This window comes from Dromiciops gliroides, chromosome 5 (genome assembly GCF_019393635.1).
Source record: "Dromiciops gliroides isolate mDroGli1 chromosome 5, mDroGli1.pri, whole genome shotgun sequence".
NCBI classification, from domain to species: domain Eukaryota; kingdom Metazoa; phylum Chordata; class Mammalia; order Microbiotheria; family Microbiotheriidae; genus Dromiciops; species Dromiciops gliroides.
The window spans coordinates 239,771,946-239,789,996 of NC_057865.1; the positions used below are offsets into that span (position 1 = coordinate 239,771,946).

Consider the following 18,051-nt stretch of genomic DNA (forward strand, 5'->3'; position numbering starts at 1 on the left):
AAGGAACTTTTTCATTGTCAGGTGGTTACCCCATCTATCCTCTATAAACACTTTGGCCTTCCTTCTGTTCTGGAAGAAGGATGTTTCTAAGCCATCTTCTTCCCTTGAGGCTAAGTCTTAGACTTCCCTCTCAGTCACCTTCTCTAGTGCCCAATAAAGGACCATTTTAATCCTAATTGGACTGTGTGCAAGAGTGTAATTCTTTACAGAGTAATATCTAAGGACCCCCACCCCCATTCTACCTGTGACAGAAGCAATTAGGAAGCAACAAAAAGATAGCTTTGCTTCAGTATAGGGCCTGTTAATGGTTGAAGACATAAATTAGTAGTGTATCTAGGTGGCCTGACTGACTTGAAACTTTGTTCATCAGAGCTTCTGTCAGACAAGGAGTTTAGAAAATAGAGGACAGTATAGAGTTGAATTGGTTAATTATAGTGTCGGTTGAGAAGAGATGAAGTGAAGTAAAAGCAGAAGTAATGGCCCGATATAATAACCAAGGAAAATTAATAAAGTAAGATTAATTCAGAACTGGTTGACTAGAAGTATGTGTGTTGAAGTCATGTTTAACCTGGAGAAGAAAGGGTAGAAGGAAGATGTCATGATGACAGCTCTCATCAAGTATTTGAAGCATTGTCATGAGGGCAGTTTAGATGAGTTCTCTTTGGGCTCAGAGGGCAGAAGCAGTGAATGAATTTGCAAAGAGACCAGGATAGGTTTGATATGAAAAATGTCTTAACAATTAGAGCTCCCCACGGGTAGGTTTTCCTGGTGGGTCCTCTCTCCTTGAGGTTCTTCAGAAACAAGATAACCATTTTGGGGCTATGTTCATTTTGGAATTCCTTTTGTGATTGGGTTGGACTAATTGGCTGCTAGGATTCCTTCCAGCTTTAAAATTCTTTGCTTCAGGGGCAGCTAGGTGGTGCAGTGGATAGAGCCCTGGCCCTGGAGTCAGGAGTACCTGAGTTCAAATCCGGCCTCAGACACTTAACGCTTACTAGCTGTGTGACCCTGGGCAAGTCTCTTAACCCCAATTGCCTCACTAAAAAAATTTAAAAATTTTAAAAAAATTCTTTGCTTCTTAAAGCATTCAAGTAAAATATTAGGATTTTTGCCAAATTAATTGACTGAATTTGGCTAAGATCACACCAAAACCCAACTTATTTGGTCAAAAGAATGTAAAATGGCAGAATTTACATGAATTTGTAAAAATAAAAATTTTACTTTTACATTTAGTGCCTAAATAGTATTAGGAAAGTGTTTTGTTTAAAGTACTATAGCATGCTGATAAAGTTCTAGAAGTGTCTCACATTGAAAGAATGTTAGAAACTAATAGGGGGATTGCAGACCCAAAAACTTCCTTTGCCTTGAAAGGAAGGAACCTTCATTTGAAGAAGTCTTCATTATTGTCACTTCAGCTTAGTGCATTGCTAATCTAGAGAATCAGTTTAGAGTTTGGTTAAGAAACAGGTTTTTCCGCATTCATCACATTGTAGATAACCTTATCCTGAAGTTAATAAACTGGAATAGAAACTAAATTGACATGATTACAATAATAAAACTGGAAAATGGGGCCTTGGATGGCAAGGACACACTTTGTACATGAATGAATTTGCCTGTAGAGTTAGTAAGCAATAAACATCAGTTTGTGGTAGGATTTAAATACATTAAAATGACAAAGCAATAATTCTTTCTCTGTAATGACCTTCTTCTTACATAAGAGCAAAGAGAACATTATATATTTTTTTAAATAGCTTTTATTTACTTTTTGCTTTGATCAAACTATTCATTCTACAATTGTTTGATCAAATTACTGTTTATGCTGCTGTTAGTACTGGCCAGGAATAAAGGCCTGTATAGTTTTATGATTGTTCAGGGTACTGCTCTTCCTCTAATTTTATGGATGCCTTTGACTTGTAACTTTCCTCATTTCATTGCTAGTAGATTATAACTTTTTGTTATAAAAGATTTCCTGGGGTAGCTAGGTGGCGCAGTGTATAGAGCACCAGCCCTGAAGTCAGGAGGACCTGAGTTCAAAATAGGCCTCAGACACTTAACACTTACTAGCTGTGTGACTCTGGGCAAGTCACTTAACCCCAATTGCCTCACCAAAAGAAAAAAAAAACCCTCACACACACAAATAAAAGATTTCCTTAAGTCTAGTTCATTGGTATCTTAGCAAAATGTGTTGAAAGTTGGAGATGGTTCTTGTCTTGATCAAAAAGGCAGACAACTCAAAAAAGAGATGGATAACGAATCATTTGAATGCGTTTTGTTGAATTTTATGATTCTTATTTTGACTAAGGATATTTTTTTTAATTTTGCACCAATGCTTATAAGCAACACTGTAGTATAATGCAGGGCTTCATATACTTTTTCCACTTGAGACCGCTTTTCACCCAAGAAACTTTTATGCAGCCCTGGGTATACAGATAGATATACATAACCTTTTACCATTGCAAAATTTTTCATGACTCCCACATTCAGTTACACAACCCCATGTTGGGTCACGACCCACAGTTTAAGAACCTAGAGCATAATGGATGGAGAAACAGCTTTAAAGTCAGGTTCATCTGGACCCAATACTAGCTTTTGTAAATTCCTGGACATTTATTTAACATCGGTGCCTAGACAGCTCTCTGGAATTATAAATTGAAGAACAGACGCCAACCTGCTTTGGTAAATAGTTCCCTCACCAGGCGTTTGCTTTCTTTTTTTCTCTTTCTTTCTTTCTTTCTTTTATTTTTTTGCTTGTTATCTTTTTGTTCTGTCCCTTTTATCTTCTCCCCCCAAATCGCATCTTTATATTTGTTGAACCTCTATGACCAAACGTTTAGCACCAGATATTTCTGGAATTTGACTAAAATTTCACTAGCGTTGGGGAGGAAACACAGTCTTGCTTAGCTGCTAAAGTGCTACTTTGGGAGTTGGAGGCGTAAAGGAGAAATCAACTATCCAGAGCCTTCTCCTCCAAAAAATACAGTGAACGAACTGTCAGCCAACAGTTGGAACCAGTAGTTAAGTGTTTTAACTTAGCATTTTCATCAGCCTTTATAACTTAAAATTAGAGCATGTGTTGCAGAAATCCAAAGAACTTTTAAGGTTTGTGAAATTGCTTGGGTTATCAAAGCATTGATAACTTCTACATTTATTACAATGCTCTTGGATTGACCTTTGGTCAGCTAAATCTTGAAAGGCAAAAGTAATGGGTTAAGTGGATTTTTTGGGAGCTATTTAAATTGACATATAGTCTTGTTTTTTTGTTTGTTTTTTGGTGAGGCAATTGGGGTTAAGTGACTTCCCCTGGGTCACACAGCTAGTAAGTGTCAAGCATCTGAAGCTGGATTTGAACTCAGGTCCTCCTGATTCCAGGGCTGGTGCTTTATCCACTATGCTACCTAGCTGCCCCTTTATAGTCTTAAATATGACTCAATAATGACTTTTTTTCTAATAAATATTTTGTGTTAAGCTGAATTGCTAGAGATATATTATTATGCTTGAGTCATAGAATTTAGAGAAGGAAGGGATGTTTTACAAATCAATATTAGGAAACTAGGGAGGGGCAGAGCAATTAAGGGACTTTCCTAAGGGCATACAGGTATCAAGTAACAGGGTGAGATTTAAACCTGTGTCCTGACTCCTTATTCCTCTAAACACTGATTATTTTTAGTATTGATTGTTGACAACATGGTACTAGCCAATACAGACAATGGAGGGGGCAGGGTACTTGCCCTGGGATCTAGCCACTTATGTTTCTTTAAATACCTTTCCTTTTTTGTTCCTCTTGACCATTAGCAGAAAGTTGGGGTCAAACCTGGTTTTTTCCTCTCACCTTCTGAGAGAGACAGTACTTTCTATCATCCTAGACTGTCTGTTGTGTATATAAGGTCTTGTTCAGGAGGAAACTTGAGACAGAATTTAGGTGACTGACCCAGAATCAAACAAGTATTTTGAGACAGGATTGAAACCCAGGTTTTCCTGATTCTAAGTGCAGTGCTTAATCCACACTCCATGCCGCCTTTTCTCCTGAGAATTCCTAAGTATTTCTATGATTTGTCTTTCCATGTTATTGCTAATGTCCTTCGTGGGGTTTGATTGTCCCTGGAAATTGGGCTCAGTTCCCTAAATGGCCTAAAAATGAGATCTTTCTCAGAGAAACTTGCTACAAAGATTCCTTCCTCCCCACCCCATTTTTCTGCTTCCAACTTTAGTTTCTTTGGTTTTGTTCTTACAAAAACTTTTAATCTTATGTAATCAGAACTGTCCAATTTACCTCCATTGAGCCTATCTCTTGTCACAAACTTTTCTCCTATCCATAGATAAGACAAGTAATTTCCTCTGTGCTCCTCTAATTTATTTATGTTGTTACCCTTTATGTCTTTTAAAAAGAAAAGTGTCCTATGTGGCCACCAAATATTCTGCTGTTCCTGCTATGTTTTGGTCTATTTTATATACAGTTATCATTGTTACCATTTATTTACAAGTACACTATGATTTCAGAGGTCATAGCTTCACTAGTTTTTTTTAAACTGTGTAACAATCTAATTCTTGATCAGTTATACCACAGTGCCTCTACTTTCGAGGAAATGATGCATCAACAATTAGAATTCACAACATAATCCATGAAGTAGTAAGTTTTAATTTTTCCAAGGGAAAATGCCCCTTTATCAGGCAATTTTTAATTTTTGGTGTTCTAAACTCAGTAAATAACTGATGTGTAGAACATTGCTGAAACACCTATTCTTTCTGTTGTTTACAAAGAGTTTTGAAGAATTTAAAGAATGAGAAAACATTCCCTTTTCTGAGGAGCTCTAATCTAGTTGAGATAAAAACAAATGATGAATTTATGAAGATTGAACAAACCAAAGTATTAAGTATAAAATAATGGAATACACATTGAACATAGAAGTGATGAAGAAAAGGGCAGAGGGTCATAGTAGGACAGACAAAACTGACTTGAAGGGACTTTTCCAGAAGTTTATCCTTTAACACAGACAAATAAGCAAGATGGAGTGTCCAAGTTTAAAGTATAGTAACTGACCTAGGCCGAGAATAGTTATCTTTAAACTGAATGCCATTCTAAGTCATCACTTCAAATTACTTTTGTGGAGGGGCGGCTAGGTGGCGCAGTGGATAGAGCTCCGACCCTGGAGTCAGGAGGACCTGAGTTCAAATCCAGCCTCAGACACTTAACACTTACTAGCTGTGTGACCCTGGGCAAGTCACTTAATCCCGGTTGCCTTGCCAAAAAAAAAAAATTTACTTTTGTGGAAAATTTATATAAATCAGAATCCCATAGAATATTGAAGGTATCCTCAAGTACTCATAGGACTGTCCCTTGGGAGAATTAAATTTAGGACATAGGTGTCCAACTCCCCCCCCCCCTTCCCCCACCTTTTTTTTTTCCAGATAAGAAATTGAAGTCCAGGGAGGTGGCTTGCCTGGGATCACTGGAAACAGTGAAGTTGCAAATAGGCAAATTAATGACATAATGGAAATTATTGATGTCATGAAAATGTCTTCATAATTAGAAGTAGCTAAAGTAGAAGTCTTTGGGCAAAGGCTGACCAATATGTTGTAGAAGGAATGGGTTTCAAGTATATATGGAAGTACATGGTCACTGAGGTTCTTCTAACTCTCAAACTCTGAATGACTCCTCATTAAGAAAGAGTCAGGGTCTTAAATCTAAGGAACTTCAAAGAGCTAAATGGCAGTGGCAGCTTTGGCAGCAGAGTCATTGGTCCAGAGTCTTCTCTGCAGTACTTTATCTTTCCTTATTCTCTAAACCCCCCCCCCCATTTAAAATCATCTTTTGATAAACTCCTCTTAATATATTTAATGAAGGGGAGAGTTTGAGGCCCAGGAGCGTTAGCCTTTAAATAACATAGATGTCATAGAATGTTTAGAGCTATAAGAATCCTTAGAAATCTAATCAAACCCATCATTTTCAGATTGGAAAACCAAGGCACAGAGAATAATGACCAGCCCATAGTTACAAAGAAAATTTATGGCAAAACCAGGGCAATAACCCAGTACTCCTAATTCCTGGGCCAATATTGACTTAAGCCAGATGTGGTCAAAATTCTTGGAATATTTTTAGGTACAGCTCCCGCATAAAGTTATCCACTTATTTTTTTCAATGAAAAAAACTTCATTAATATGACAGATTTGTTTCAAATTGGTTATATGATGCTGTATGCACAAATTATCATAGTTGCATTGAAATTAAATTGACATGTTTTGTTTCTCAACATTCATTTTGGCAAGTACAAAAGAATATAAACTGATTTCTCCTCCACTATCACCCCGCTCTGGGGGAGAAAAAGGAACCTCCAACTTTTAAAAAATGGAAATAAGACAAGTAAAAATCATTTTGAATTTAAGAGCTCTCTGTTTGCTGTTTAGCAGAAGATAGCATGAAATCTAAGCAATTGAAATTACATTGACAAGATCATTTCAAGATCATCAAAACCCCAACTTTTTTTGGGGGGGGTTGGTTTTGGTTTTGGTTTTTTGGTGAGGCAGTTGGGGTTAAGTGACATGGCCAGAGTCACACAGCTAGTAAGTGTCAAGGGTCTGAGGCCGGATTTGAACTCAGGTCCTCCTGGATCCAGGGCTGGTGCTCTATCCACTGCGCCACCTAGCTGCCCCAAAACCCAAACTTTTTAAAAAACCATGTCTGGGGCTCAGCTGGGCAGTCACTTAACCCTCATTCCCCCCCCCCCAAAAAAAAATAAAAATAAAAACCATGTCTGATTAAAAGATTTGCTTACAAAAGATGCTTGCTTACAAAATTGTTCAGTGTAAAAAAGCCTTATTAAATAGGAGAAACATTGGTGCTACCTGCAATTGTTAACATGATAGAAATAATATTTGGAGGATAATAAGCAAAACAGTTGTAAATGATTCTATAAGTCTGAAGTCCTTTGTGATGAATTAATGAAAGAACCAAAATCTTTGTATTGTAACTAAATAAAGTTCTGTGTGTGTATGTGTGTTTAGAGATGTCTATTTAATTACAGATGTAATACTGTATATGCCCCATACATATTCCATAAGTATTCAGTTTTTTCTTCCTTGTCTACCAAAACCAACACATTGTAATGAGGACTGGGTATAGAAAAAATTCAGGTCTGCAAAAGTAATTAGAGTAAAACTTAATCATAACAAGATTCATTTTATGTTTTGGTTCACCAGTGTACGGTGGCATCGTATATACTCTTATGTCAGAGGTCATCAATTTGAAATCTCCATGAGATGATTTTCAGGGATAATTTCATTTTCTTAATTCAGTTGGTGATACAAATGGTATAGTGGTAATTTTGCATGTGAAACATTGATTTCTTTCGTCGGTTAACCCAACCTTACTGAGTAATCCCAAAAAAGACTTTGTTGGTATACTTACGTCAAGAAGATTTTTGTGCATTTGGGGGTTTTGTTTATTTAAAACCTGAGAGCTATATGACATAACCTTTATTGCTGTAGCAAAGAGGTGTGTTTTTTTTAATTCTGAGGTCATAGTGTAGCTGAAGTTCGTGTCCTTTATCTTGAATAAAGATGCTGATTAAAATTCTTAAAAAGTTTATATGAATAATTCACAAGTTATTGTTTGTCTATGTTTTTTAAAAGTGGGGTGTGTTTTTTGGCTTTTAGATACTGAAGTATTGACTATAACCTTCCACCATGCGTGAATACAAGCTAGTTGTTCTTGGCTCAGGAGGTGTTGGAAAGTCTGCCCTGGTGAGTATTTCTGTTCATGTTGGAACAAATTGATTTTGAAACACTATCTTTGGAAGTTTAAGATTAGAATATTTTCTTCTTATGTTTGTTTTTACTTTAACATTACATTTTAAAGCTTCTAATTGTTTACCACTCAATTGTTGTCACACTGAGTTTTTGACTAATAACAAGATGAACAGCAATTAAATTTCTCTGAATTCTTTTTCTGTTATAAGCAAATTTTGATTATATGTGAGTATATGATCTGTGTATGTGAAGCCTTCAATTTCTCTATAGTTGCAGAGAGGCACAAAGTTTAGAGTTGGAAGTATATTTTTCCTTATTTGTTAAGTTTTTTAAATGTTTGCATATGTTTCACATTATTGTTGCCGTTGTACTTTTGTTATACCCAGAAGCAAGCTTTGCATCAAGGTAATGTGAACTTCCAGAAAAGCCAAGTGGCCCAAATGCCTGGATATTTAATTTTATCACTAGTTATAGGAGATGGAGAGCTAGTTTCTGGTGGTTAATTTATTCAGATTTAAGTTTAATTGAACAAGAGGAAAAGGAATAGGATCCATGAGCATGTAATGTACAAGAACCTTCATCCTCAGAACCATACATACTGTTCTAATGTCCCCATTACTAGTAGAAAGAATCAGATTGTTAGTGTGTACATTATAGCGTGGTTTTTGTCTGTGACTATCAAAAGTCTACATATGAATTCATCTTGTAAAAAAATATTACATATATAACATTCTTTTTACTTAAAACTGATCCTAACACAAATCACATGGTCATAGGTTTAGAACCTCCTCCTAATGGAAACGGGGGTCCAAAGAGGTTGTGGCTTTCCCATAGCCACTTAATGGATAAATGACAGAGCCCAGAGTCAAGCACAGTTTCTCTGCCTCTGAATTCAGTATTCCATATAGCGTCACACTGCCTCTCATCCAGGTCTGTTTCCTGGCTTTACAGTTGTGTGTCCATTAAAGGATGTGGTATTGACTGAGAAAGGGGGGGTTGTTAAGTAAAGGTGATTTCACTCCTAGAAATCTTTTCTCAACTTCTAAACACCCCCACCCCTCCCCAAAAAGAAACAAACCAACCAATCCTACTCTGGAAAGTTGTTTTCAAGGCTCTAGGGTTAAGAGAACCTTAGTTTGATGAATAGAGCACCTGCCCTGGAGTCAGACACTTAAAACTTACTAGCTGTGTGACCCTGGGCAAGTCACTTAACCTCAATATCCTCACCCCAAAAAAAAAAGAGAGAGAGAGAGAGAACCTTAGTCTGAATCCCTCCTCTGCCACTTAGATCTCTGTGATAAGTTTCCACCCAAGTGCATTTCTCTGGTTTTTTTACTCTTTCATAGATGCTAATGCACTATTCATCTCTCTTTTGCTACATGACAAGATCATGTCCTTTTTTAATCATACAAATCCTAGATTATAACTTTTGTAACTCTCCTTGGCCCTGCTCTGTGCTAGAATGCTCTTTTGGGAAAGGAATTGTCCATTTTCGTCTCTTTATCCTGTTTCTTTCACACACTAGGCATTCACCTAATTAAATGAATTTATTTTACAGACTGTACAGTTTGTTCAAGGAATATTTGTTGAAAAATATGATCCTACGATAGAAGACTCATATAGAAAGGTAAGAAGTTATTGCTTTTGACAATTAAAGCCTTGGCAAAATATTTCAGAATGATTTTTTGCTTTATACCTCAAAGTTAATACTTGATTCCAATTTTTATGATGACCAAGCAAAGTTAATTTATAAAAGACGATTAGATGAACAAAGAACATTCTTGATTACTGATTCTTGCTGAATAAGATAAGTTTTTCTTCACTGGAGTGGAATGTTTACTCTAGGAAAATTCATTTTATATTGAGAAAAGTACAGAAAATCAATAAGAGTAACCTGTCCTGAAGTCTAAATTATTACATGGGTACTTGAGTGAGATTCCAGGTAAAAGAGCTGCTTTCTTTTCCCAGAAGGACTATATATGAGAAAAGTGTGTTGGAGATCTCAGGTGTGAGAGTCTTTCTGACATCTCACTGTCCATTTAGAGCCACAAAAAGAAGGAACAATAAAGTTACATGCCCAACTTCAAAGGGAAAATGGAGTTTCCACAAGGACTTACATAAATACCTAGAAGAAATGATTCAAGATGATTTTTAAAACTAAATAAATGGTATTCAAGAAATAGGAGAATAAGTAGATTGGAAGAGAAAGTGGTTCACTTTACCCAAGAATTGTACTCTCTGAAAGCAAGGAACGTTAGAAAAACAACGATGAGGCCTGTGGGGAGAGGAGAAAAATAACAAAAAAGTCCCACCCCATCTCCCCCCACATGTCCTAGAAACATTCTTCTCGTCATTGAGGTATATGTGAAGAAGAATATAAATATGGAGAGGGGGAGTGGACATCAAAACACCCTCAATCTTATCTGAAATGAGCAAAGGAAAGTTGAAAACAGGTTTGTGTGTATAGATACAGACAAACGAGCAGAATTAGGGAGGAGGGTTAACAATGTGGAAAGAAAAACAAAAGTACTGCCTCATTGTGCCTTAGATTGCTTCTCATACAATTCAGGAATGGTCAAACAAAATGTGTTATGTAAATATAATAGGATATAATTTACCAAAGAGGCAATTTTAGGGCATTCTGGTTTGAAAGAACTGAAGTGAGCAGAACCAGGAGGAAAAAATTGTATACAAGGAGAACAGCAGCTGTGAAAGTTCAGTGCAGTGACTAGGCATGTCTCCTGAGGATCTATGATGGTTCCCTCCCTCCTGGCTGAGGTGGCAGACACAAGGTGCAGAAATGTGCATTGTGGACATGATCACTCCAGGGATTCATTCTGCTTGACATTGCTTATTTGTTAGTAGTGTTTTTGTTTCTCTTTTGGGGGGCAGGAAGGGTAACAATAACCGTGTGAAAGAAGAGGAAAGAGGACACATGGACATATATAGGGCAGTTATTGAAGTAATATGTAAGATTTACTATACACTTATTTTTTAAAAAGAAAGTGATGTGAAATGGAGGTTCATGGTTCCATTTAGAAGCATTTTGATGTTCTGCTCTGTGTATGGAAATAACTTGTTTGCATGTGTTTATGTTTAGAGTTTTTTTATTTGTTTTGTTTTGGTTTTTGTGGTGCAATGAGGGTTAAGTGACTTCCCCAGGGTCACACAGCTAGTAAGTGTCAAGTGTCTGAGGTGGGATTTGAACTCAGGTGCTCTTGAATCCAGGCTCGATGTTTTATCCACCGCACCACCTAGCTGCCCCCTGGAGTTTTTTAATGAGATTTTGGGGTTTTGCTTTTAAATGGAGCTAAGATACTCCCATGTTGTTGTCTCCACAAATGCCAAGTTATGACGGACTAGGACGAATGTTGAGATAATTTTTAAACAGTGGTGGTTAGAGGCATTCACTTCTCACCACACTTGGCCATTATGTAGTGTAGCCAGCCTCTCTGAGCAAGGTGAGGAAAGGCCCCCTCACCTCTGCTTTTGTAGAGTCTCTAGCTTTTCCTTAACTCAAGTAATCACCTTTGTACATTGCCTACCCTGCTCTCCTTCAGTTGATTGTGTGTCCTTCCCCTGCCTATTGGGGAAATACGTTGCGTTTCCTTAAATGTCTGCACGTTGTCTTGTGTCCCTTTCACATTGATGGAGTGTAAGCTCCTTGAGAGCAGAGGTGGGTCAGGACAAGTGCAAGCTGATCAGAGTCCCAGATCTCCACCCGTTGTGAACAGTCTCAGGGGCAGCACAGCATGAAGAACAGTATCACAGTCTGCTGTCGCAGAAGTCGTACAACACCCCACTTAGGCGTTTGTCGAGATAATAAGTGAGTCAAGGAAATGCTTCTTTCTTCCATGGCTTGCTCCAAGGACCCAAGGAGAAAGGGGAGGAGCGCTAGTGACAGGACTTATTGCACAGCTGCTGTTCCCTGGCTGCCTCCTCCACCAAAGATCTTCTTCAGGAGGAAAAGGATACTTAAGTATCTTGCAAAGCAAGGACCAGGATTCTGGGTCCAGCGTGTCATTGAGAACAAGAAGCGTTGGTATGTTGTGAAATAGGCTCATAGATTGAGAGGCCATTGAGTCTGACTCTCCCTCGCTTTACAGATGAAGTTCAGTAAGGTTCCTCACATTCTCTTATACAATGTTTTAGTCATCATTTTAAAATCACAAAAATAAAAATATGTAGGGACAGTGGCATGAACAGAATTAGATCTGGGGTGGTGAACGCATAGATAAAACCCTTAAATGATTTTACATTTTTCCAATTCTGGTATTTAGGGAGATTTTTTCCCTTCAAAGTATCAGTACCCCATAAGAAACACTAATAATACCTACTTTGACTTGAATATTTAAACATATATGTTATGCATAAATTAAATGGGCAAATACTAAGCTGTATAAAATAGCTAAATGGGGTGCAATTCCTAATGAAAGTAGATTGTGCTTTTTGTTGTCTTCATGCTGGAATTCTGAGCACCTAGCATCTGTTTTTCTATGTCCCACTTATTGTTGTTTTCAACTGTTGTTTAATTACAAATTTATAGACATTTTTCACATGCTCATCCTAGATAGAGGACATAATATGAAAAGGGAGGAAATACTGTTAATATATTTTCCTTCCTTCCCTTCCCAGCCCATTAAAAAAATGCTCTAAATGTGGTCCCTAAGTATTCTAAATACAGTGAGTAAACAAGACTTTTAACATACTTTTAAAATTTAGCTAGTATTTCTGTTATTAGTTAACTTCCTTCTTCTGTAGAAGAAAATAGCAATACTTCTCCCTCCCCCCACCTTTACTCTATTTTATAGAAGCGTGTGTGTGTGTGATTTACCCTGATACAATAGAAGTTCTTTGAGCACAAGGGCTATTGCATTTGTTGTGTTATGCACATAGTAAATCAATAAATGTTTGAGTGACTATTTAAAAAGCGGTTTATTATATGTATGGAAATAGATTTCATAACTGGGTTTCTGTTTTTTGTTTTTTTTCCCCCTTTAACAGCAAGTTGAAGTAGATGCTCAACAATGCATGCTTGAAATCTTGGACACTGCAGGAACGGTATGGGGTAGCTTTTTTTGTTTGCTTAATTTTGCCTACATTTCAGACAAACTCATTTTAGCGTTACTTAGGTGGTATTTTTTGTGATTTCATCCATATTAGGAACTTCTTGTGGAGAAATCCCCTTGATCAACTAAACCAAACTAGGCTTTTCCTTACCAGTGTTTATGTTGATATTAGTTATTAAAATAGTAAAATTTCTTAAATAAGTTGTGGCACTGATGAAAAGTTTTATTTTAGAGGCAGTATGCAGTAGAAGAGCATGCATGTCAGAATTAGGTTCAAATGCTGCCTCTTCCATGGGCCAAGATTCTAGACTGAACCTTTTTTGTGTCATGGACCTGTTTAATAGTCGGGTCAGGTCTCTGGACCCATTCTCAACAGTGGGTTTTTTTGTTTTGTTTTTGTTTTTGTTTTGCGAGGCAATGGGGGTTAAGCGACTTGCCCAGGGTCACACAGCAAGTAAGTGTCAAGTGTCTGAGGCTACATTTGAACTAAGGTCCTCCTGAATCCAGGGCCGGTGCTTTATCCACTGCACCACCTACCTGCCCCCCAACAGTGTTTTTAAATGCGTAAAATACATACAATTCTAAAGGAAACCAGTCATATTGAAATGAATTTATCAGAACTTCGAAAAAGCAGGTTTTAGTCTTTGTGCCTCAGACTTTATGGCCCAGACTGGTTTTAATCAGCTTTGGAAACACTTTCCTATGCTGAGATTTCCCTAAGTAGGAAGTAATCACAGGTGCTTTGCATGTTCTTACATATTTTCTTCATAGTATTTTGTAGTAATAATGAGACACTGTGTTAGAACAAAAAAAAACTTTTAAGCATCTCAGAAAAACATAACAGTACATTTTACTAAAATGGAAAATACCTAGAAGCAGAACTCATTGGACTTGAGGTCCAAAGACCTGGGTTTGAATCACAATTCTGCTACTTAGCAGTCAGTTTCTTAAATGTAAAATAAGGGATTCCAAGGTCTCTCTGGGTGCCCTAAAACTATGATCCTATTGGGAAGAGAAGTCTTGAGTGATTTATCTTTATCAAAAGTGAAGATGTAATGGAAGTTAAAAATTTGATAGTATAATTGATGTTAGGATATGGGTGGAAAAAGTACTGAATTTAGTACCATTGGTCCTGGTTATCTGTTAAGTAAAGAGATAATACTCATATTCACGTGCCTTTGAAGATCAAAGTACTTATCTAAATAGGTACCTAATAAATGTTTCATTGAAAAACTTGGTCTTTCACATAGAGTTGTATTTCTCTAGGTGAAATGGTATATGTGACCTATTGGTTCTAACAGTCCTTAAGTATTGTTTTCCCTATGCTTGACACCTAGTATCTGTCAGATATTTAAACAGCATTATCAAGTCACACTACTCCTGTTGATATTAAGTTGTAGTTACATTTAAAATAAATGCTTTTGGAGATAAAGATATTTCTCTCTCTCTCTCTCTCTCTCTCTCTCTCTCCCCCCCCCCCATTCAGGTATCTTCAGCTGTGTTGTGTGATTTATATATAAAATGTTATTTCTCACATTTTAAAAAACTATTGTATGATATGATGAGTTTTAGTGATTAGTGCAATTTCATTGATAACTCTAGAGCTGTCAGATAAGTTGTCAAGATAGTATTATCTTTTACTGCTTTTCCCCTCCACTATAGGAACAATTTACAGCAATGAGAGATTTGTACATGAAAAATGGACAAGGCTTTGCATTAGTCTACTCCATCACAGCACAGTCCACGTTTAATGATTTACAAGATCTTCGAGAACAGATACTTCGAGTTAAAGACACTGATGATGTAAGATAACTTCCAAATGTGTTAGTTTTATTTTAAAATTTGGTGTAAATTATTTTTTTAAATGTAGGGTGTTATTTATAACACTTTTTTGTTTCTTATTTGCAAAGGATGTTAGCATTGGCATTTTTAATGCCATTTCTTAAGATGAAGATAATGCCTGAGATCCATTCCTGCTAGAATAAGGGATTTTTTTTTTTTTGCAGGGCAATGGGGGTTAAGTGACTTGCCCAGGGTCACACAGCTAGTAAGTGTCAAGTGTCTAGTGTCTGAGGCCGGATTTGAACTCAGGTACTCCTGAATCCAGGGCTGGTGCTTTATCCACTGTGCCACCTAGCCGCCCCCTAGAATAAGGGATTTTGTAGCAGGTTCTTAGCAAAACCCAGCAGAATATGAGCCTTATTTTCTCTTAAGTGCAAATTTCAATGAATTTTTATACCACACAAGTCCTTTTTATAACCCTGAAGTTACAATAATGACTATACAAGAAATTATAAAGGCTTTTTTAACTTTGAGGTTTAAATTCCAATTTAACAGTTTTTTTCTTATAAAACTACTGTAATTTAGTAAGCTTAGGCATGATAGAAAGAAAGAGGAGTAAATCTTTACAGTTTGCCCTTCTGTACAAATTTTAAAATACTAACGGTTCCAACTATCACTGTGAAGCCTTCTTACACATATTCTTTTTTCCATGATAAACATTCTGTTCAATTTAGCAACATTTAGAGGTCATCCAGTATAGTCATTGTAGCTCTAGACTTGAAGTCAGGAAGACCTGGATTCAGATCTTCCCTCCTATGCTTAGTAGTGTGACCCTGGGCAGGTCACCTAATCTCTCTGGGTTTTATTTTCACATCTGTAAATGGCACCTGCCTTATAGTTGTGAGAATCAAATTAAGGTAATATACATAAAATGTTTTTCAAACATTAAAAGTGCTGTGTAAATGCTAAATATTTCCACTGTGGGTAGTATCTTAATAACATGGGAAATTTGATTCAGTGGTTTTCAGGTCCCTTCTACCTCTAAATATATGAGCTATGGTCCTAATTTTGGATTTATTTAAACTTCATATTTGTTTCCAAAGTTGACATATTTCATTATCTGAAAACTGCCTGAAATTAAGTTTAACATATGATAATTGGGGGGCGGCTAGGTGGCCCGGTGTATAGAGCACCGGCCCTGGAATCAGGAGTACCTGAGTTCAAATCCGGCCTCAGACACTTAACACTTACTAGCTGTGTGACCCTGGGCAAGTCACTTAACCCCAATTGCCTCACTAAAAAAAAAAAAAAAACATATGATAATTGAGTTTTCTTAAAACCCAGATCAGTTTTAACTTCCCTTATGTGATTACTTTCACTCTTTTCTTCTTAGTTTTGGTGTGATCTTTTGAAAATCAATTTTTAGGAGTATTAAAAGGCAAGAAGGTTTTAAAGATCGTATGAACCCAAACTTATACATTTAAATTTATTCAGTTAAGTGCTGTAGATTTTACCGTGTATGTTTTAAATTGTCAAAGACAGAATTAACTCAGAGTATGGGAAATGATCCGTAAATTAACTCTTTGTGTGTATGTATTTAAAGTTTTCCTTGAACCACGTCAAGGTTTAGTAGGCCTTTCAGGAAGGACATTAGACTTGGAGAAGATTTGGGTTTGATTTCCAGCTCTGCGAGATCAAGGGCTGATTCTCTAAACTCTGTTGAACCTTGGTTTCCTCAGCTTGCAAGATAAGGCAAATACTTGGATACAGTGGTGGGCCTGGAGTCAGGAAGACTCCTCTTCCCCAATTCAAATCTGGCCTCAGACACTTGATAGCTGTGTGACTCTGAGCAAATCACTTAATCCACTTTGCCTCGGTTTCCTCTTTTGTAAAATGAGCTATAGAAGGAAATGGCAAATCACTCCAGTATCTCTGCCAAGAAATCCTGTATAGTCTCACCAAAAAATCAGGCAAGACTGAAACGACTGAACAGCAACAAAATATTTCCTAGAGTTGTTTTGAAGCTCAAATAACGTGTACAGTACTACGGACAGTAATTATTGCATGAAAGGGATGAGTGAGAGGGGATCTGAGCTGAGGTGGGGGATACAGGGTATAATTACAACTGGAGGGACTGCCTCCTGGAAAAAACAGCTTGGAGTTCATAGGAATTCAGCAGGTAAGAGCCTAGAAATATGTGAGTGGAACAACAAGAGTTAGGCTTGGCTGGAACACGAAGTGCTTGGACGAGATTTATTCTTCCTCAGTAAGGCTGGGAAGTGTCTAAAATGCCCTACTACCTTAGAAACGTGTTCTGTTTACAGTAGGGCCTTTGAGGGGACTGTGACCAGATCTGTGGGTAATAAAGTTAGCGATATTGGGGGGAAACAGGAGGGTATGCTAGGAGGCTAGTGAAATTGTCCATGCTGTAGTAGGAAGGGTTGCCTTTGGTGGTATCAAAACAGTAGATACAATAAATGTGAGGTGTTGGGGTACAATTGAAAGGATTTGGTGCCTGGATAGGAGAAGGGACAAAGAGGGAAGAATTCACATTAAAGTTTCAAACATGGCAGACTAATGGTGCCAGTCATCAATAGTAAAAGAGAAATAGCTCTCTGTGGAAGAAAGGAAATAAACATGTTAACTGCTTAATATGTTCATTAATATGCTTACTAAGACCCTGGGAATATAAATGTAAGCATAAAGGACAGTCCCTGCTATAATGGAGGAAGGCAATGGAAATGGGAGCAGGAAAAGAGGTTTTGGGGATGTCCCCCACATTGGGGCATATTTTTGAAGTCAAGCCAGCCTGGGCCTTTCCACAGACATGGGAGGGAAAGGAAGGTCTTAGGGAGGAATATTGGAGGGTGAGTGTGCCACAGAACCGGCAGGCTATTGCAGGGCAAGGAGTCCCCAGGCACTGAGGGCGATTCCAGGGTTAGCCAACGGTAGAGAAGGGATGGGTTTAAAGTGCAGAAAGTCAGAGGACGTAGGAGGAGAATAAAGGGAGGTTAGCTTTGTGAAGGAAACGCTCCTCATGAAGAGGCCATAGATGTGTTAGGATGTCCTAGGGTGTAAGGAGGTACCAGAAACTGAAGGAAGTTCCAGGATGAGCCAGTAGTAGAGAAGACATAGTTCTGACAAGTCGAAAGTGAGGATTCAGTGGGATATCCAGGTGGAGGGGTGCTGGCATTACAGGTTTGCCAAGCAATTAGAGCTAGAAATACTTGAGTCATTTAGCTAAAAGTATTGGTTAAGGCTATGGAAATAAAGGCTAAGTGTTATGACCTTGGAACATTTCTATTAAGGGGTCCAGAAAGAGGATAAAGAGGTAGACGAATTAAGAGAGATAACAAAACAAGATAACGAGGTGTCTTTGAAACTAAAGTGGTGAGAGAGGTTCATCATTCAAAAGGGGTAACAGGATTTTGAGATCGTATGGTCTTTAGCAACCCTT

General features: G+C 37.5%; 1 protein-coding gene across 1 annotated transcript in view; it reads left to right on the forward strand.

Annotated features, from left to right (window-relative positions):
• Window positions 1-18,051, forward strand: part of RAP1B (RAP1B, member of RAS oncogene family) — a 53,163-nt gene that overhangs the window by 24,382 nt on the left and 10,730 nt on the right. The window contains exons 2-5 of the mRNA XM_043966964.1: window positions 7,651-7,737; window positions 9,302-9,370; window positions 12,748-12,804; window positions 14,475-14,615. Coding sequence (XP_043822899.1) covers window positions 7,681-7,737; window positions 9,302-9,370; window positions 12,748-12,804; window positions 14,475-14,615 — 324 coding nt within the window. The 5' untranslated portion in view covers window positions 7,651-7,680. The remainder of the gene's footprint in view (window positions 1-7,650; window positions 7,738-9,301; window positions 9,371-12,747; window positions 12,805-14,474; window positions 14,616-18,051) is intronic.